The 21,875-nt window shown below is 31.9% G+C and overlaps 3 protein-coding genes across 5 annotated transcripts in view; 1 reads left to right on the top strand and 2 right to left on the bottom strand.

Annotated features, from left to right (window-relative positions):
• The window catches only part of fry (Protein furry), a 154,730-nt gene that overhangs the window by 23,415 nt on the left and 109,440 nt on the right, over nt 1–21,875 (top strand). The gene's annotated exons all lie outside the window — the stretch shown is intronic.
• The window catches only part of CNMaR (CNMamide Receptor), a 118,857-nt gene that overhangs the window by 12,432 nt on the left and 84,550 nt on the right, over nt 1–21,875 (bottom strand). For all 3 annotated transcript variants that reach the window (XM_065350370.1, XM_065350371.1, XM_065350372.1), the window contains exons 3-4: nt 14,437–14,645; nt 12,042–12,414 (exon numbers count right to left, since the gene is read on the bottom strand). In XM_065350370.1, coding sequence (XP_065206442.1) covers nt 12,042–12,414; nt 14,437–14,645 — 582 coding nt within the window. The remainder of the gene's footprint in view (nt 1–12,041; nt 12,415–14,436; nt 14,646–21,875) is intronic.
• On the bottom strand, nt 16,320–17,218 carry LOC135835892 (3-oxoacyl-[acyl-carrier-protein] reductase FabG-like). Its single transcript, XM_065350378.1, has one exon. It carries the CDS (start codon nt 17,126–17,128, stop codon nt 16,358–16,360), a length of 771 nt encoding a protein of 256 aa, XP_065206450.1. The 5' UTR covers nt 17,129–17,218; the 3' UTR covers nt 16,320–16,357.

Here is a 21,875-nt window from a genome sequence, read left to right on the forward strand (position 1 = left end):
TAATAAGGAAACTATTTAAAGCCCTGCCTCAGTGCCTAGTTTCAACATGAACGAACGTTGGATATTTGGAAACGAATGACGAGATGATATTTTGTTGAAATATCGAAGAATTGGAGGTTTCTTTGATAAGTGATGAAAAAAAAACATGAGAAATATTTTTTTTAATTTGGAAAATTACAGCATAAGTCAAAATGATGAGATTCGTGAAAAAATGAGCTAAATTAAAAGAACAGAATTTCAGTTTTGATTCGAGTTGTATTCATTATTTACGGCGAATCGAGTATGCAATTTTATTAACATCGAGAATCATGCCACGTGTATTTGCAATTTCCCAACTTTGAAGGCTCACGTTTCGAAACAGGTTCAACATTGAGCAAATCTGTTCGCGGGACAAGGTATTGGAGCCCTGAATTTTTTTTATTATTTCAAAAAAAATTGCAGTGAAATGGCTCTTATTGATTGTTACTAATTTGAAGGCGCTGAGCTCAAATATTGGCCTGTTTTTTCGATTGGGCCCCTCTAAAAACCTCTGCCCCTCCTCCAGTATACCCTTAAACGTGGTCAAAATATGCAATAATTAAAATGACGCGTGATGCGCTGTTTGTTCTCAATTTTTTTAGGGTGCTGATGTGTTAGAATATCCATTCATTTTTCGGACTCGAGCACAGAGTGTCTTCGGTCATCTGATTTTGAAAATGGCGGAAAACCAAATACTTTCAATTCATCCCCTTTTTTGCTGGCTCAATCTTAATTTTCGAAATTTTCTTTTGCAGATTCAATTTCATCATTTAATGATATTTTTTGAGAATTGGGGAAAATTTTGAAATACAGTGGTAATAAGTTGAGAATAGTTCAAATAGACCCTCTTCCCCTTGAATTTTGGATCCTGAATATAGAATGCTCTCAACTTTCAACTTTCTTCTTAAGTTGAATGAAATATTGATTTTTTTTATCGGAGATGGTTTTGATTCGGATCTTAGAAAATTTACCCCAAAAAAAAAAACGAAAACTTACATGTTTTTGAAAAAAAAATCAAAACCTCTGTGCTTTTGCCTCTGATCTTTTTTCCCTCCTCTCGAAAATTTTTTTGTTTTTTCTGCAATTTTTTAGAAAATTCTCTATGGGCAGTCTTGAATTGTGATTCGCTTTTCATGCCCTACTTATTTTAATATTTTTTCTTCGAAGAGTTGAGTGTTTGAAAATTTGCTTTCAAAGCCAATAAGATGAAGTATTAGTTTCCTTGTATGTAAATATTTACGAAGTTGAATAATTCATCGGTTGCATTTTCATTACGAACTTCATACAATAAGGCTACTTGAATTTTCTTTGAATTTGAATACATATCACACGTATCGTAACATTCCATACATAGTGATTTTTCGTCAATTCCTATTTAAATTTATGTCTTTTGTTGCCAGCAAAGTTTCATCGAGTAAAATCAAGTATTTTATCAACCTTATCTGTTGATCATGCGAAAATACCAAAGCCGGATGTTAACTTCGCAAAGTTTTGATTTTTGGTATTCGCGTTGTGATTTAGTTAAACCAAGTTTGGCGTTTCCAACTACTAACCAAGTTCATCATTATTTCACGCCCGTGTTTTGAAATTCGTCGAGAAACGGGTAAAAAAAATGTAAATTAAAATTCTATTTTTGTACCGTAAAGCTCTCTCGTTTCAATTAATCTAATGTTTCAAAATTACCATTATTATTTATTCGTAAGATCTTCAAAAAGGTTATTTAATTCGTCATTCGGCTAATTAATTAACAAAAATTATTATTAAAAAAAGGTAACAAATGATTCCATTCGTGTTCTCTGGTTCTTTGTAGGAGGTGTGGGTTTTTTTCATTCGAAATACATATAATCGTGTGTTTTCTCATGTACGTAAACGTACCTATGCGAAATATTCTTTGGTGTTTTTCATTTTGTTCAAATTCACTAAATATAAGCTGGCTTTGTTTAGGAATGAAGTTTGAAATAAAAAAGGATTAAAAATATTCTAGTTTTTTTCGCTCTTTTACAATGCGTTGGCTCGTGTGAATCTTTTTTTTTGTGCTGGAAAAACTTCGCCTAATAATATGGGTATAGGTACTCGTATATTTATGTAAAAAAATCTGTAGGCAAGGTCAGTGATAAAGTACACCTGCCAAAGTAAATTAGCCCGGTGAATTTTTTTATTTAATCGTATTATACATAAAAATTACACGAATTCTCAACCAATATTTATAATAATTCTACATAGACGATTTTAGTGTTTTTGCCAATTCATTCGTCATTCCTATTCAGATAAAAAAAAATCGTATTGTTTAATAGTTTATTATTGCTTGAGGAAAAAAAATAGACTTCGCTATTGATTCAGAAAAAAAATGGGTTTAATACAATGCAAAGTACAGGCTGAAAATTACGTTGTTTTATCCGGATGATTTTTTTTTTATAATCTCGTCGTAATGTAAATGACAGGCACGAAAGTTGAATAAATTTATGAACTCGTTTTTTCATATTTTTTCGCTTTTGAATATATTTTTGTTTTTTATCTTCCACCTTTTAAACTTTTGTGAGGAGTGTTGAAAGAAAGAGAAAAAATGCCCACGATGCAGTTGATATTTCGCCTTAAGTTTTACTTGAAATACGCGAGTACGACTTGTTTATTGTTTCAATGTGCTCGTAAAATCCATCAAAGGAAGATTTTTCTTTTAATAGAGTTATTTTATTTAATAAATCATAAAAAGAGTTTGACTAATGTTGTAAAGTTTTTCACTAAAAGCTCCTTTATAACGTACAGTATGTTTGAGAGGTACAAATTCGTATCTAGAATACCCAAGTAGGTTTATAAAAAGGTGTAGTGGAAATAAGTATGGCTAATAGGTTTTACGCTTCCTATTCGGGTCTGATTAAAAGTAGGTAATTCGAAAACGATTCCGTGTTTCGAGTTGATGTAAACATGGGAAATTATTATTAAACTAATAATTTTCACGACCAATTTCATCATATGAAGGAGAATCGCTCGCTAGCTCTTGTATTATTTACTCAACGATATTCGGGTAGTGTATAAATATTACGTGGGTTTACGAGTGTAGAATATTAGGTCTATACGAGTATTTGATCTGTAACGTATAAAGCAATTTATAGAAAACATTGAGATATATTTTTTAACGAAACTTTTGTTTGTAAAGTTGGCCGCATGTACCGCGGTAAGTAATGTGCTACTGTATCCTGAAACAGTACAAGTTTACTTTTCTTTCCCACTTTATGGACACAGAATTCTCGAGGGTGTTTGATTTTAGCTTTAATTCCAAAATTTACAGTTTTCCTAATGTCCGCTTCCGCCCTATAGATGGTTTTTCTAACAAAATTATTTCTTTTTTTTTAATTTTCTTCTTTTTTTCCTAATAAAAGTACTAATTTTACCGGTAGTGAAGATTTTCGAAATATCATAAATTTCGAGAATTTTTTCACATGTCTGGTCTAAAGACAAATTTTATTGACGAGTTTGCTTGTAACGTCGTAAATATATGGTTTTAATAGTCTAGTAGCAACCTTTACGAGCCTATAATTCTGTCTCTTTAAAATATCATTTTCTATGTATTATTCGAAATTTTCTTTCATTTTTTTGTCATTAAAAAAGTATTCAAAGAAATAAGAACCCTATACAAGAACTCGTAAATTTTAAAACATTTTATATCTAAATCATATACTTGCAACAACTTTGTTGATACATTTCCGTTCGGTTGAAAACATAATACATATACGTTTTTTTCAAGTGATATATTGAATATCTAGTAAAAAAATTGATCTAGATGGAGTGGGTTGAATTTAATTTTAGAGATACGAAAGAGCTCCCAATTTTCAAAATTATTCGAAAATGGAATTTTTCAAGTGTTTTCGTCGTGATTAGCGCGAAAAATTCTAAAATAAATCGAATGATCATCCTTTTCATTTTTTTTTTGTAGTAGACCCCTCTGACTCAGCATGTTGAAAAAATTGGAGTACATATAAAGTAAATTTTAGCCTCTTGAAGTGACACATTCTCAAAACTATTTGCAATCAATAAAGGGGGCCTAAAATAGAGTAAACATACACATCAACTTTCAGTTTTTTAGGTAAAGATAAAATTCTGATTTTTTCGGTTTTTTGGCAAAAATCAAATTTTTGAAAATTCATCAAAAATCGAAAAACACATTCCAGCATCTGAAATTTTGGAGAGATATTTTTTCGAATAGTGGTTTAATAACGATTAGTTATTAACACGTGCTTAATGAAGGAATCGTCCCTTTTTTGAAAATTTTCAGGTCGAACCAGCTTATTAAATTAAATACCTTAATAAAAATTTTGAACTTCAGCTAATTTAAATTGTAAATTTTGATGCAAAACAGAATACAAATTTATTTACTATAGGTTATATACTACACACTGGAGAAATTCGAAAACTTCCTTCCGAACTAAAATCGTTAAATTGTGAACACTCTATTCGTACTATTTGTAATTAAAATCCGTGTAAATACGAGCACTTACCATAATAATGGGCCGGTAACATGAAAAATTAACCGGAGATAAAACTTGAGAATATACCTTATTTTTTTTATTAGTTTTGTAAAGTTGGTTGTTTTGCAATTTTTCAATTTGTTTTTTTCTGTGAGGACAAAGACGTAAAAATTTCTCTACTCTATGAAATTTGTTGTCCAGAGACCAAATCCCATTTGTCACCTTTCTTCCAGCACAGTACTGAATTAACGTGAAAGTAAATTCATTAAACTGGTGTGGAAAGATGAAGGTCAATTTTACACCTGAGAATTGTACGTTTTTATCTCTCGAAGTATGCTCACAAGTTACTTACGTGTTGGACTAATGATAATAGTATATTACGTGACAGGAGCGGAAAGTATGCGATTAACGAGTGCGAAGTTTAAGGAGTGAGGCGAAGCCGAGCGACTTAAATCGCACAAGTTAATCGCGTTACTGTCCAATCCTGTCGCGTATACTATTTTAATTTCATATGAGAGGAAAATAAATGCTGAAATTATAAAAAATTGTCAATTTTAAATTTGTAAACATATGCAGAAAACAGTAGGGAGGAAAGTAACTCCTTTCCGCACTTGTTTTGATAGCTGCGTTAAAGACGTATTTTCCAACCACAAAACTGTCTAGGAAACTACTCATTTTCCGATCATATGAAATTAAAGTTTTGTAATTAGTCAGTTTAGAGGAAAATTATTACGAGCTCGATAATTCGAAAATTTTCTATGTTGCTTGTAGAGGAACCTTTTCTACTCAATTTATTCATCAAAAAAGAGGATTTTGGGAGAAACCTTTTTTTTGAAATTATTAGAGTTGATTTAATGAATGTTTACTAATATTTTAACGTACCTAAAAAAAAATACTGGGCTTTGGCAGTGTTTATGAGAAAACTACCAATTTTTGAAATCAAACGCTAATGAAAGGAGCTGATTAGACAAATTGAAATTTTAACGTTTACTCAATACCTACTCGTGCTAAATAGGTACATTTGGATTCCCATACCATGTGTGATATCCTCGTATAAACAGATCGTGTCATTTCAATGAACCTCTTGTCCTTTCAAAATTGTCTATTCTTTCAAGCTGTGGCCATAGAATCAACGATTACACTTCAAAGTTCAACCACCCCGGCTAATTCTGTTTATCGAAAATAGTACCGTGAGAAAATGACCATAGTGTTATGTCCACTCTCGAGTGAACATATTTGTAACTTGTAAACTTTGTTACCCGAACAGACTCCTTTCTCGGTTATTTCAATAATTACTTATATCAACTTGAGATTGAGAAAGAATATTTGTTTTGGAAAAAGTTTCAGTTTTTAATCGGTTGCACAAGGAGTTTCTCTAATCATTTCCAGACTTTGAAATACACGTTTAAGTAGATTTCAAGTGTACCTAATTGCGAAATGTAAACTATACATGGTCTAAAAAATACGCTAGATACTAGTTTTTGCAAAGAAATAAAATTCCATTCGCGTGTTGTCGCATTTTTGAAAAATATCGCGTTTTTTCTCAAATTCCAGCCATTTACTGTTACAGCTTTTTTTTTATTCATCTGAAACTAGTACACCGAATTCTTAAACTTTTATACATATGAATTCCAGAACGTACAAGAAACTAGATTTTCTTTGTTGTAATGTTGTATTCCTTTTATTGGTATAATTCGTGTTTGTATTTGTATCATTTGGTATGAGAAAACGTACCGTATCTACATACTATACGAGGTACCTATACGTGGGTTAGCATCAAATGCACGAATATAAGGCCAGCTTTAAAAAGACATTCTCCGTCATGAAAGAGAATCCTCTTTCGATTTACTGATTAGACTACGAATTGCTCGGTAAAATTTTCTTTCCAATAATTCGATTCTGTTTAATAGTCACGAAGAAAACACCACGTACACCAGTTCAACGTTATCTGGAAATTTGCGTGTAATTTTATCGAACACATTGTACTTAAAATGAATAGGTTAAACTTGAACCATCGTGATTTATTGACCGAAAAATTATAAAAATTGCTTACTGAACGATGCGATCATAAAAAGAATTCCTCCCTGCGAGGTAATATATGAGCGGAATTTCGTCTTACTACAAGCATTGTTTCCTCACAATTACATAAAAATTCAATATTGTTTCTTCTATGTGTATACATACCAAAAACGTAAATATTTTCGGCTAAAAATTTAATATCAAAACTTTGGTAAATAGTACTACGTGATTGTACTGTTAAAATATTCGCCTATATCGTCTTATATACGCCGGTCGTATTTTCTTATGGGCAATTTCACGTATTAAATATGTTTCTTTGAAAAACCTAAAGATTATGCAAGGGTTAGAATTTCCACGACGCACTCGTGTATATACCGCTTACATCGTGTAAAAAAAACACAATTCACGTTTCTTCCTTATTTTTGTAATAATCTTGTTTTCTTTCTTTCTTGGAATAGTGGTGGAAAAGATTTGGTTTGGTAGAAACCACGAACTTTGTTTGAAATATTTTATTTAATTAATAAGTAGGTAACTTAAAATGGTAATAAGAGAAGTGATAGCAGATATAGCACTTTTAGAGTGAAGTGTATAGTTAGTTCTTATGGATTTTTAGAAATCACTTCAGAGCTTCAGAATTGAAATGTTAAATTTCGAATATGTTCACTTAATGTGTGTTTTAGATGAAGGAAAGGGAAATATTTTTGGGGGAGAAAAAATGTCGACTTATCAAACGAATTTTTTTCATCATTTAAGACACGTTTTCTTGACTCTTTTTTTATCAAATTGACACGTAGGGTTCTTGTAATGAATAAAGTTGATATTCTGATCTCCATTGTAAGCATTAATTAGATAATTCCATTAAATTAGTCACGCCAAAGTTGAAAACATCGGTGCATTAATAAAAGATAGCTAGAAAATAAGACGAAAATAATATTGGCGAAATCAAAGAAGGTGTATTTCGCTCACCGAAGAGAATATGAAAAATGAACTTGCGAAATTATACGATACGAAAGTGAAAGTACCTACACCGAGGTGTGATCCTACGTTGAAGTTTATTATTGTTTTTACTTTATCGACTTGAATACGAAATAGATTAATGATGCGATTTTAATCCATCAAAGTTTCGGTGTTACAATGAAATATCGCTTTTATGAGATTTCGTGTCGACTCGAGCAAAAAAAATCGCCGATTAAAGGTCGTGGTCGTGTATAATTGCGTTTATCGACGTAAGATGAAATTTTTTCACGTTGGTTAAAAACTTCTACCACGTTGTCGGTTTTTAATAAATTCGGGCTAACATTCGAACAGTTTTGTACTTTCAAGGGTGGCATTTTTGGCTGACTATCTTCGTGCAAGAATTCTTATACACTGTACGGAGTAATTACTCGTATACTGCATAGTCTTTGTTTGTTGCATGCTCGTATACTCGAAAGAGGAAATACGCAATAACTGAGCCTAAATTTTAAAACAAATAAATCCTGCCAAAGTGTCTCTCTCGTTGGTAGGATACGAAATCATTTAAATGCGTCTGGGTGACGTATTTTATTATAATTCTCGGGTATATTTTATTCCTAGTGCGAGCCATATAGTTTGTAGAAAAGAGTTAAAAGAACGCTCTTATATTGCTGCGTATCGTAGACGTATTTTTGTGTATTCGCTGTGGCAAATTTCAAGACCCGAATGTTTGTACCACGCGTAGGGTTGTTTTTATCCCAAAGTTTGTATAATTTGTACGATTTCTCACATTTTACTATACGTCGCTGGTGTAATTTTGTCGTAAATTTTCCTCGAGCTTTGGAATATTCCTCGCGATCGAAAAATGAATTATTAATTGATTTGGTTAGGATTTAAGAACGGATTTTGTTTTAAAATTAAACCCTCTGAAGATTAGGCAGTTTTCAGATGTAACAAAAGTTTAAATTTAATTTGCCTTTTAATTATTTCTCGAAAATTTTCCATTGGAATAGAGAATTGGGCTCGACTGCTTATTTCAGTATGGTAAAAAATTTGTGATTTTTGCTGTCCCTACAGAAATTTTCAAACTGAATAAAATTGACGCTTACCTCAAATTATGAGAATTATTGTCTTGAAGTACTGAAACCTCGAGTTTCTTTGAAATGTGATTTTGAGGACTTAGGAGGATGATAGGGGGAGGAGAAGAGTTTAGAAAGTAATTAATTGAGATTAAAATTATCATTATAGGATAGATCATTTTTCAACTTCGTGCGAGATTATCTCCTCACTTTCTACTTGAAAATGAGAAAATTATTTTGATTGGGTGAAAGAAGAGCTAATCCTTGTTTTTTGGATTTTTTTGTATCATTTGTCATTTTCAAAAATTTAATACCTACGTTTTCAAATTTAAATTTTTGTAAAATTTTTCCTACCTCCCAATGAGAAATTTGCGAAAAACCCTGTACAACTTTTCAACTTGAAATGAGGTGAACTTCGGCTCACTAAAAAAGAATATACCATACGACTCAAATACAAATAAGCCGCCATATTTTTTGCAAGAAGAGCGAAACTTGAAAGTCTTTTTGTATGGCAACCTCTGCATCAATTTGTACATAACAACTTTTGACCCATCTGTAGCCTCCAGCAACAAACAGTTCACTTTTGTCCAGTATAATTTGAAAAGGATGTAAAAGGCGCCACAATCAACTTTAAGAATTGAAAATTTGATTTTATACCATAAGTTTGAAGTTTGGCATTGTAAATCGACTAACACAGATGAATCACAAATCCGGGAGAACGGGGTGAAAAGTGTTTTTTTTTAACAAGCTATAAATCTCGATTTTTAAAAAATCATAAATTTGCCCTCAACTGCATAAAAGCGCTTGAAATTTGTTGTCTACCTATACGCCCCATTGAAAGTTGAACTCGAATACTCGAATAGATTATGATCACGTTCAAAGCTACCTAAATCGGGAACCTCTCATGTTAATTTTTCAAGAAAAAAAAATCAACAATTCTGTAAAGGTTTCCCAAAATTTAAGGATCAATGTTTTTGAAAAAAAAAAAAAAAATGACGAAAAATAATTCAAAAGGAAAAAATTTAACAAGCAAGTGTCTCGAGGCACAATTTTTTAAAAACTGGAAAAAATTGGGAAAAACTTGAGAGTGAGTCCCCAAAATATTGAAAAAATTAAAATAAGAGGAGGCTTGAGTACGACTAGAAAAAGACATACAAAACTGCAACTTTTCGATTGAATTTTTCGCTACTTTTTGGCATTTTTTCGAAAAACAGTCCGTATTTTAAAAATATGTATTTACCATTTTAATTTGAAAAAGGACCTCAAAACGTTGGAGAGATCTAAATATGACTGCAAAAACCGTTCACAAAGTTGCAATTGTTCAATAAAATTATTTTATTGTGGTATGTTTTGAGGTCCAATTTTCGAAAAATAATGCAAAAAACATCGAAAACAGCAAAAAATTCAAAAACTGGTTTTCAAAATCAAAATTAAAAAAAAATGAAACCCTCATGGCTAAAAAATTATTTTTAATGTTGAAGTTGCTAATTTAAATTTTTTCCTATTTTTTGAACATTTTTCAACAAAATTATGAATTTCTAGATTATTTTTTCAAAAATACTTATCCTCTAATGTAAGTATTGAAAGTGAGCCTCAAAAGTGAAGAAAATTGAAGTGATCAGGAAATAAATCATTCATAATATTTTTGAATGTTTTCGCGCAGAATTAGCATGGGCCTAATTTTATGTTTTCGAATAATTATAATTTTTTGTAAAATGTCAGATTTTATTACGATTTCCTTTTTTTTCATTTTTTCTTTATGATTGAAAAAAATACTGAAATAATGGCCTCTTTTTCCTCAATTATTTTGAAATCTGATTTAGAAATGATTTCCTTTTTCTATCATTCTGTCTGCTCTTGCCCTCCACAGGTAATTGATTTTATGTTTCGCGGTCCTTTTCAGGTACTTTGTGATTGTGAGAAAACTCTCCTCCTTCTCTCCCCCTCCTTTTCTCCTTCGTATGAGTTTGTATCTGTCATTTTGGTTCTTTGGAGTAAATTTTTTAGCATTTACCTCTCTCAAAGAAAAAAGTCCGAAGGCAAGTGAAACCTCAAAGGTAACACCTCGATAATATTTTCTCAAATATTAAATTTTTTCTCAAAATTTCCTTTTTAACCTATATCCAGATTCGCGTAGTTATTCGTTTAAAACTCAGATGGCGCTATTTCGTTCATTTTAAATCAAATTTGTAACTATCGCATTTAAAACCGAAAACCACTGGACCGCATTTAATGAGTAAATCGTGTGATAATTACTGACAAGAATGAGTCGATTACATAGTACAGTTAAAGCTGTACAATTAAAGGGCAATTTGAATTTTGTCGACCGCAGCGTTAAACGAGCTTAATAAACTTACTTTACCATACATAGCTCGTTTATTTCGGTCTCTGGGCTGTACGCATTTCAATCGAGAACCCGTAAAATTTTCACACTGTAAGACTTCATTGTACGTATACCTCTAATTAAATGAATTTTCGCGGATCATTTAAATCGAAGCAACATTTTACGATAAATTATTATGCATGAATGAGCAGGTAGAGGTACCTATTTGATTGTAAAAATTCGCACATGGAAATGGAATGAATTTAATGTAGGTATTCAATTTATTTGTTGAAAATACTGTACAAAGCACAGCATCGAAAGACGTATGGTTAAAAAAAAAAATCTTTAAAAGCGTTTTGACAGTGTTTTAACATATAACTTGTACCAGCAATAAATTCGCGAGCTGTTTCGCATATCATAAAGATGAATCGGCAAAGTTTTAAGTGAAATGTGAGTTTATATTGAAAATGAAAAGACTCGAATGTCTACGTATAGAGTTTTATTTTTATAGCTCTATCTTTTTTCTTTTTTTTTTTTTTTGACAAATCGATTTGGGTAAAGTTTTTCACACGTTTTCAAACAGCGATCTGGTCAGCTGTGAATCGCTGGCAATTTGAAGAATTGATTGGAAAATTGTTTCAGATTCGAACGTTGTTTAAAATTGACAAAATATCCGAGAGTTTATGTACACGGAAAAGTTTTCAAAAATTTTAGATTTATTGTCGAGATTGTTTTTTTTCTGTTTGAGAAATCGAATTTGAGATTTATTTTGAGCTACGTGATGATGAATTTTGCATTGATTTTTCACTATTGAAGTTCATTGTATTATGTATCGAGTATGTCTATGTATCGAATATGATTCAATAGAAATTAATTATTTTAAATTTTCGCACGAGGTTCGCAAGCGACAAGTACTAATGAACGAATTCAACAAGTTATAGTAATCATGCACGATGTGTTCGAGGTATGAATGTTTAAACGAGCGTGGGTGTTGTATGCTGAGGCAAAGTTGTACAATTTTGATTCCTCATCTTAAACTTAGCAAAATGTCGTGTGTGTTTATTAATCGCATTATTCGTTTCATTCGTTGTGTGACGTGTGAACGAAACTTCTACTTTATATGTACCTAGTTCTTACGTAGGTCTAAGTATATATACTGTGCATAATGAATGTTCTCTTACTTACCTTATTAACGTATACCCAAATACGTAGCAGATACGATGGTAAATTTAGACATATGAAAACGGTAGACACGACTAATAGCATTTGGGTAACTTTGCTCTGGCTCGGTGCGCTGGTACGATGTGAAAATGTCCTACTGATATGACTTTCGGTTGATCTTCGAGAATGAGCCCGATTTAAAAATCGTTTACGAGTCGTTAAAGTCATTGTTCGACGAACGCGTCCTAAACGATGAACTGTTCGACAGATGAGCGTATTTAGCACGACTATCGTGCAAAATGGTAAAATTAAAGTTAAAAAAAAGTCGATGTGGTTCAATACCGATGCCAAGTCTATCCATTGTGGCACCAATGTACACACCTGCATCGTCACTGTCCTGTAAAAAACAAAACGCAATTCGTTATTGTCTGCTAATGCTATTTCAGTCTTCAGTTTGAGTTTGAAGAATCGTTAGTCTAACTAGTTTTTAATTTCTTGATTACTACATATATTAACAAATCGAGTTGAAATAATTTTTTTTTTTTCGCTCAGGAATCACTGAAATAGATAGAAGGGAGTGGGGTACACTTCTACACTTGTTTGAAATTCAGCCATTGTAAACTGCTTTGAAGTTGTAAGGGTCTTAAGCCAAGCCTGGGCTCTAGGAGGGGACTGAGAAATCATCTCGTGTTTCTAAAATTATAAATATCTACCTATTGCATTTCAGATTGAAAATATTGAGATTTTTTGAAGAAATTTCGAAATCAGAGATATTTTTTAAATTGAAGCTCGTAGAAAATTACGTTGGACTAAATTGAACCAAAGGAGCGTTTTCTAAGACCCCCTCCCCCCAATCTTCATGAAAGTGCCAAAAGGTTCATTTGCGCATCTACCACAACAATTTTGAATTTCTGGAGAATTTAAAACTTATTGAAGGTTCCAGATGAGCCAAAAAGTAATTGGCAACATACTAGAAGGGTTTAAATCAAGAAATCACTCGCAATAGTTTGTTTCGTGGAAAAAAGAGAAAACGTTGAAAATTCATCCTACTCGCTTGACAGCTTTTTTCAATTTTTATAATTTCTGGAAATTCTCCTAAAATGCAAAAATAAATTTCATCGTAAAATGTTGGTCAAGTATGTAGCTGCGTGGACTTTGAGGATTTCGATCAAATTCAGCAGAGATTAAGTTGGAAATAACTCAGAAAAAATTCTAGCTTCGGAGGTGTCCCTGAAGAGGAGAAATAGGCTTTCAAAGAGAGAGTATTTTCGAAAAAAATCATGATTTTTTCGCTCCTGTCGTTACTAAGCATGTTTTGGTAAAAATGGCCCAGTCCCAAATGAAAGTATTCGAAATACTGAGTCGATCAATGCTATTGCCGTCAAAATCCAAGACCACTTTTAGGGTTCTACTGAGCGGCTGCAAATTTGCAAATCGAGAGGTGCCAATTTCAAAAAGTCGGAAAAAAATTTTAAGTAAATTTTTGACTATTACATTTTAGAACCTCATATGACCTTTTAAGATGTCTAACAGATCCTATACTGGTCCCACTAGTCCTACTAAGGTCCTACTTTTCAACAAATTTATCCAAAGGTCCTACTTTTTTTTCAATAAGACTTTTCCAAATTTTCCCCTTTTTCCGGAATTTTGAAAAAAAATTCCAAAAGTGCTCGAAAAATGACCTGCTGAAAGTCCTGCTAAAAGTCCTACTTAAGTTTTACCTTTTCATTTTTGAAATTTTGTTGGACACCCTGCTCCTGCCTTTTCCCTTTCCCAAAAACGGTTTGGTAAAAATTGAATTTATAAATTTTTATAAAAATATCTGTGATGTTAGTTTGAGAATAAAATAATGGGTTTTGTAATTGAGAGCAATTATATTTTCATTATTTTTACTCGTATTTCTTTTTACCACAATATCGTATGTGCGATCTATGTGGTAAAAATGTTTCAAGAGAAGAAAACATTTTTCATCGGTGTTATATTCCCCGAATTGGATTGACACCCTGTAAGGTGATCACTTAACTATCATTAATAAAAAAATGCAATTTTTATATAGGTACGTATTTAGAGTAACTTGCATTTACTAACGTAGGTATAATTTTTTTTCTGTTTCAGGTGAGTGTAACGTGATATCTACTCTGTTGATTTGACGGATACGATGACATGGGTAATTGGGTAATTAAACCTTTCAAAGTCATATTTAAATTTACTATCTATACTATTGAAGGGATGTGTAGTCGTTTTCCATTATACCTACACTTGTTTATTTAGTATCAAATCAAGCTAATTTCAAAGTGCGATACCTATCTACTACCTACATATTATACATCATCGTATCGGAATGATTAGCTATGAGTAAAATTTATTACAGTACCTAGAAATTACCATACCAATTAATTTGAGAAGTTCGTACACTTACTTATTATTATTGGTATCCGTTATCATTTGAGGAGCTGCAATGATAAAGTAAGGGCCATAAGTAGGTAAAGCTATCATCGTAAGGCAGCTAATGAATAGTTTGGCACGTGCTACCGTACAAACTGCTGGCCGATGTAAAGGGTAACGAACGGCGATAAAACGCTCAATGGTGAATAACACCACCAACCATACGCTGAGGAAACTGCATATCTAAACATATAGAAAATAACTACCTTAGTAAAGTGGCATTTTTTACGATTCCACGGATACCTACAGTTGATAATTATAGAAAATTAAATTTTATGTATAAGTAAAGTAGTCTAGGTAGGTAGGTACTGATTGGTAATTGGATTTGAGTGAAAAAATACGCGAGCGATTGTATAAAAAATCAGATTGAACTGTAGAGTATAAGTGAAATGATCAGATATTAATCTTATCTTGGTGTAGAAAAAACACAAAACATCAGACTTTCCAAGTTTTCGATAAGAATAACATTTTTTCTGATCAAAATCTACGTCTTTGTTAAAATTTGGCCTTTCGAAGGCGTACCTGGTTTCATTTATTATGAAAAAAAAGTCAACAACGTAACTACAATGAAATACAATACTTCTATAGTGTGTGTTAATAGTGGAAAGAATTACTATAAACTTAATGCCACAAAGTAGGTACATTTCGCAGCCTAGCTTTAAAGCTTATAATCTGAGTTTTGTCAACTTAAATTACACCGCAAGAACCATCGTTATCTTTTAGCATGCACACGAACAGAACAGAAAAGAAACCAAAGAAGAAAAAAAGAAAGTCTTTCGAGAATTTACCGAACTATTCAACTTGGTACCCTGGTTTGAAAATTCACCGAGTATTAAATTCTTTAAGTGAGTTGAAATTTACTCGAGGAAAGGTTTTTTATTCGGTGAACTTAGTTATAATTGACTCAACGTGTTCTTTAGAAGAATTGATTTTGCAATATAAACTCGTAACTCTCGTAACTTATATGAAAAATTTCACAAAAATTACCCTACCTATTTGAGATCGAGTTGGGGATAAAAAAAAGTTAAGTAGAAAATAATGAATTGCTTTGTACGCTTTTAAAGTAAAACCTGAATTTTTTTGCTATTCATCAGTTTAAATCTGACGCTTGTGTATTGAGAACTGAGTCAGTTCGTTGAAAAATAGAAGAATTGTAAAAATTCAGTCGTTCAATTTTTCCATTTAAAATTATAAGAATCTGCTTGAAAATTTGAATTTTGTAGGTATGAATTAGGATTTTTAAAGGCCTTAGTAATCCGTTCATATAATGTATTTCATTTCAGTATGTTTACTTTTCACCTCTTGGATGTTTAAAATTGTTTGCATTTTATGTGAGTTTTCGTTTTTTGCAAATTACTTTCATGACTGCGATGGAAATTTTAATGGGTTATTTTGGGGTAGAAAATGTACCAAATTCAAGGTCATGGTTATTTCAAAAAGTGGAACGAATAAAAGATACGTGAAGATTGTAGCACGCACCCGTAATTTTAATTTAATGATTTAAAAAAGTCGTGTCGTACCTGAATTTTACGTTTTCTGTTTAATTCTGTTTTTTAAACTGCTGACAGCTGTTCATTTTTGTATAATGAGGTGACATTTAATGAAATCTCTGTCGAGTTATTATTTCGCCTAAATCTCTAATGATTGAGAAAAATACTTTTTCCAATTTCCAAAACGCCCCAAGGGGTAGAACCCCCTCCCCGCGCCTCCTGGTTGCTTCGCTCCTGTTCAATTACGAGTTACAACTAATTGAAAATTAACTCAAATCATCGTAATGATTTTTTTTAAAGATCTGTAAATTAGAAAATCAGTTCTTCATATTTGATTTGACGATTCTTTAATACTTCAATAATGAAAATTAATTTATACGTTTAATAATACATTGAGGTTTTCGTTTATCGTGGGCACATGACATGACGACCTCCATCAACAGGCAGATTAACACCGGTAATGTAAGACGACTCTTCACTAGCAAGAAATGCAATTGCTTTGGCCACTTCTTCTGCATTACCAGGACGACCCAGCGCGTGTGTTTCTTTAGCTCTTTCTAAAAATCTATCGTAAGCTTCATCGTCCATCCCACTTCTTTTATGTATATCGGTTATTATTACACCGGGATCGACACTATTCACTCGAACTCCTTTGCTGGCCAACTCCAAAGCAACACATCCAGTCATTTGATCTATAGCTGATTTTGACATACTGTACGCTAAAATACCACCGAATGAACGTAAGCCACATATGCTTGATATATTGATAATGTTGCCTTTGGATTCGATCAAATGAGGCACAGCTAACATTGTTAATTGATACACAGCTCGAACATTTACGTTGAAAATGCGATCGTATTGTTCCAAAGAAGTGTTTTCTATACTTCCCATTTCCCAAATACCGGCATTATTGATGAGAACGTCCAAACGAGAGTAATGTTTTATCGTGCTGTCGATGATATTTTTAACATCTTGTTCATTCGCCATTTCTCCAGTTATGAGCAGTGGTTTAGATTTACTTACAGCCTCGCATTCCTTAGAAACACTTTGAAGATTGGTTACATTACGTCCGGTTAGTGCGAGTTTGGCTCCCAATTCTGCCAAATGAATGGCTGTAGCTCTTCCTATACCTAAACTGGCTCCCGTTATGAGAATAACTTTACCAGAAAAAGTCATGATTTTTGTGAAATTAAAGTTTGCGGGGGAAAAACTAAACCGAAAATCAAATTAACACTAGCTTGATCACTCGAACGTTGGAATTTTACTACGTGAGTTTATATGTTCAACGGTGATGGTTATCAGTTGATAAATTTATTTAATTAATTTTCGACGTTCTCTGACTGATAAAAGTAATCTTTTCATGCATAGGTATTAGGTACCTGCAGTAGTCGGTGCAATTTAGCGTGAGCCTTGAGTCATTCAACGAAATCATGTTGCCAAACAAATTTTGAAATAAATTATTTGCTGTTAAATCACGATGTTTTTCCTCCAAAATAACATAAAATTCCGAATTTTATTCTCACAAAATGAAGCAATGCAATGTTATCTATTGCAAAATTTGGCTAATTTCCAGGCATTTGATTGGTCAACAGTATTTTTTCATTTTAATGATCAATAATATGTACCTATAACTCAGGGCTCCATTTGAATATACCCTACCGACTGAAATTTTCTACACCTACTACATAATTCTCCATTGAAGTATCAAAATTATCACTGTTTCATTTTCATTTATTTTTTTCAAATAATCTCGGTATTTTCATTTCCCTTCCCTCCTTCCTACATTTTTTGAATCGTTTTTTCAAATTTGTTTTAGTCGAGCTCTAGTGACCCAAATTGTCTAAATATTTCTTCAAAATATCACTTGATGATGAAAAATCATTTTTTCATGTCTAGATCTCAATTTTCGAACAGAATTTTGAAACCTCGTACTCTTTCTAGTATCCACGTATTTTAAACTCATGTAAAAAGCATCATCGCCAAAAAAAAAGATTTTTAATGCGTCATTTTTTCAATGTGCGAAAGTTTTTTTACATATGTGTGCTACTTTTCGCGGTATTTTATCGTAATTATGTATCAAACAAGAGGGAAAACGTTGAAAACATTGTGGAATACCTATTATGAAACAAAAAGAGAAAAATTTTAAGCATGACAAAAATACTGTTGTTGGTATTATAGGAAACAGTTCCTAAACCTTGTTATGAAATACGTTCGCAGCTTTATATGTTGGTGGGAAAAAAAGGATAAAATTTTGTACAAATGAAAAAGTACACCGATAAAACACACTGTGTTATTTATTACAATTTCTCCCAAATGTATCAAAAAAAAAAAGATGAACATTTTTAAAAACTTGATCGAAAAGTTGTTATTTTTTGCATGAAAAAACGTGAATTGAATCGCGTGTAAGGGTAAAATTAAACGTATGCGATCATTAAAGAAAAAAATTATACGTTGTACCCGAGATTAAATTATTAGGCCTACAGGTAGAACAAATGAAAATAGGTAATAGGTATAAAAAACCTTGCTCCTGAAATTCGTAAACGCGATGTTTTTTTTCTGTCTTTTTTTATTAAAATCTACGAAGAAAAACGTCTCGTAGAAAGTTGAATGAAATCGAAATTTACGTTGGTTTTTTTTTGCGAAGCAACAACATATGTAAGTTGAATGTTTTTTTCTTTTTTTCCCCCTCTTTTAGTTAGTATCATCTGGTATTAATTTATTAAAAAAGAAAAGTGGCTTTTTTCCTCCTTTTGAGATGGTATCGTCGTAGTTTAATTAATTGATTCTCGTAACATTAAAAAGATTTAAATTATGCGAAAACTTTTCACCCAGCAAATGTTTAAAAAGTTACTTCGTAAAAGAGTATTTATATTCGCCACCTTCCGACATCTATTATTTTCAAAATCAGCCGAGTTAAAACTACTTTCTACCCTATTGTGGCATTCCTTACTGTAAAATATACAAATAAAATATCCGAGTCGAGTATTTTTTAAATTATTTCTCCTTTTTTCAGTAATAATGGGTGTTGAAAATGAAAAAGACTTTTGAAGAAAAAAAGTGTTTTCACCTTTTTCTTCTTCATGATACTTGAGTACCTAAGAAGTTAACAATGAACATGAAGGGCTATGAAGTATGATACGAATCTGCTATAAGAACGCACGATTTTCTGAAATGTGAAAAGTTTATAAACAAGGGGGATTTTTTTTCGTTGTTGTAAACAATCGTTTCATAAAAGATTATAAGTACGTTAATCTGTAGAGATGAATGTTTAGGGTAGGTAAGGGTTCGAATTTTTTTATTGGATTCTTGCATTATGTTGCAAATATTTACTTACAAAATAAAATTTTCATTTCGGGTGGCTATACGAGTATGTGTAATTAAACGAGAGGTAGGGGGGCGGGGTATTCATGGGGTATTCGACCCGGTTATTTCAAAATCAATCTGATTAAAAATGTTCAAAATTTTTTCAAACGCTGAAATTTATTTGTTCGATATCAAATTCAATTTAATTTCACATGAGTTAGGAAAAAACAACGTAAGCTTATTCAAAAAAAAAAAAAAAAAAAAAAAAACGAAATTCAATTCGTGTAAATTTTAAAATTTTATGGTGTTGCTGATTCGTGTTATTTTACAATAACATACATACGATATCAGCAGCAAGATTTCTTTCATTATGGGCGTGTTATTTCGTGAATAATTCTGGGGAAAAAATGGGAAAATTTTTCATTCAGGAGCTTTTACAGTTCTGGCAATATTATGAATTATATGAAAAAATTAAGAAAAAAGGGTGCTATTTCGTGCTTTTACACGAAAAGCTATTAGGTACCCAGGGTATACACGTTACAAGCACTAAAGGAGAAATAAAAATCGACGAAATTCGTTCGGTCCAAGAGTCGACTATTTGCGAAAAATATTTACACGGAAACAATTCATCATTTTTTTGCGATTCGAACATGAATGATGACTTAGCAGCAGGTACAAGATGTAATATTATTAAAAGGTTCAAAACCGAACCGATACACCCACTAAAGTTGCAGTGTATTGAGACGTAACGTATGGAAGATTTTTGAAAAAAAAATTGATAGGTATGAAAAGAAAGAGGGTAAAATTCGTCATGTTTTATTTATCTTTTAATCGATGGTTGTAATGATTGTGACGTAAGTTAACTCGCGTATGGTAGGCTTTTATTGGATTGAATTCGAAATAGTGGGTAAATTATTATAAGAGTACCTGTGTCGTATATTTACCTCTTGGTATCTGATTTTGGGTGAATAATTTGACATTATGATAACGGTTTATTTATTACGCCAAGTTGGCCAACTCGGTGATTTATTTATGGCTAAAGTGGTCAATAAAGCGCCACGAAAGTTTGAGAATGTCGAATAATTTGCGGTTTTTTGTTTGGGTAAATTAATTGAGATTTCTGTAGATTATTTTAATTTCAGGTTAGCTTTAAATTAGGTGATTTACAAATTGGTATATTTTATGACATTTTTATCGAAAGAAATGATCTGTATGGCTTTCGTTTTACTTCGAGTTTAGTCCTATATAATTCGTTAATTTTTCAATTGGCCGGCTTGGTATAATTTTTTATTTTTACATCTCCCCCTCACCTAAAATTTTTTTCGAGTATTTTTAATGCAGGCAAATTATGCATTCAATATTCTTGGCTCATTAATAGCACTCGTGGTTGGGCTTGTTGATTAAACGCTGAATTACAGTATAGCGTTGAAATGATTCGACGTAAAAAAAATGTTTATGGGACCCTCTCTTCTAATTTGAGGAAAACACTCATACTTTTGCGTTTCTAACCTCATTTTTTCAGGAATTTACTCGAGGGTTTGCATAATTTGCTTGCACTATTTTACTGAATGAAAATTACCTACATCGGGAAGAATTTTTTTGCAGATATTTAGTCCCAAAATCTTATCTAGGGCTTTCATTTCGTTGGAAAATCTAAAAAAAAGTCATCCCTTTTTTGAAAGGATTAAGGGTAGGAGGATTCTAAAAAAAATTTGGGTACTTGACTTGAATCCCCATTTGTCTATCACTCTTTTAAATGAGGAAATTTACGAGTAACAACAAAATAATTTGAAAATTTAAAACTCCAAAAAATGTAGGTTTGATTCAGAGGCTCAAAAATCTTTCCTTGGTCATTCAACATCTCCCTCTGACTTTTTTGAATCACCTTATATTTATAAAAAAGTTTAAAACGACCCACCGCAATTTCCACCCTATCCAAAAATTGAAATATGTAATAGGTATTTTTTAAATTTCAGTTGACCCAAATTCTAAATTGGAATCTTTCTTCACCTGAATAAAAAATTTCAAAAAAGACGTAACGCTAGCCACTAATGAGAACGCCTCTTAAAGGAAGTGATAGTGAAAGTCAACTTCGAACTATTTCATCGATATTGTTACATTTTTAGAATTTTTGATGAAAATTGAAATTTTACGATAGGTAAATAACTCGAAAGAAATGGTGTAATTTTGAAACCAAAACTGACGAACTTGAATTTTTCAATAGGTACCATAAAGGCAATTTTTGCCCTCTCAATCCATCTCGCTGATAAATTTGACCAAAACTTATACCATGTAAAATTTGTTCCACTCTGTATATAGAATATTGCAATTTTTTTTATGGAACTAAAACAAGTCCTAAACTTGTCTCTCTTTCGAGGAATTTTTTCATTTTCGATTGACGATGTCTGGTGTGAGAAGAAAGAGAGGGGTTATAAATTCCGACAAACTGTTCAGAAAACATTTCCACGTAACTTTACCCAAAAATGTCTCGTTGTCCGCGAAAGTGTTTTCATTTTTGCAATTTAATGGAACAAGAGATAAAAGTTGAGTGGTCTAAAGCTGTGATTCCGTAACTTGAACATGGAGATATAAAAAATTATGTGCGTTGTACATAAATTCA

The sequence above is a fragment of the Planococcus citri genome, chromosome 2, assembly GCF_950023065.1.
Source record: "Planococcus citri chromosome 2, ihPlaCitr1.1, whole genome shotgun sequence".
Lineage (NCBI taxonomy): Eukaryota > Metazoa > Arthropoda > Insecta > Hemiptera > Pseudococcidae > Planococcus > Planococcus citri.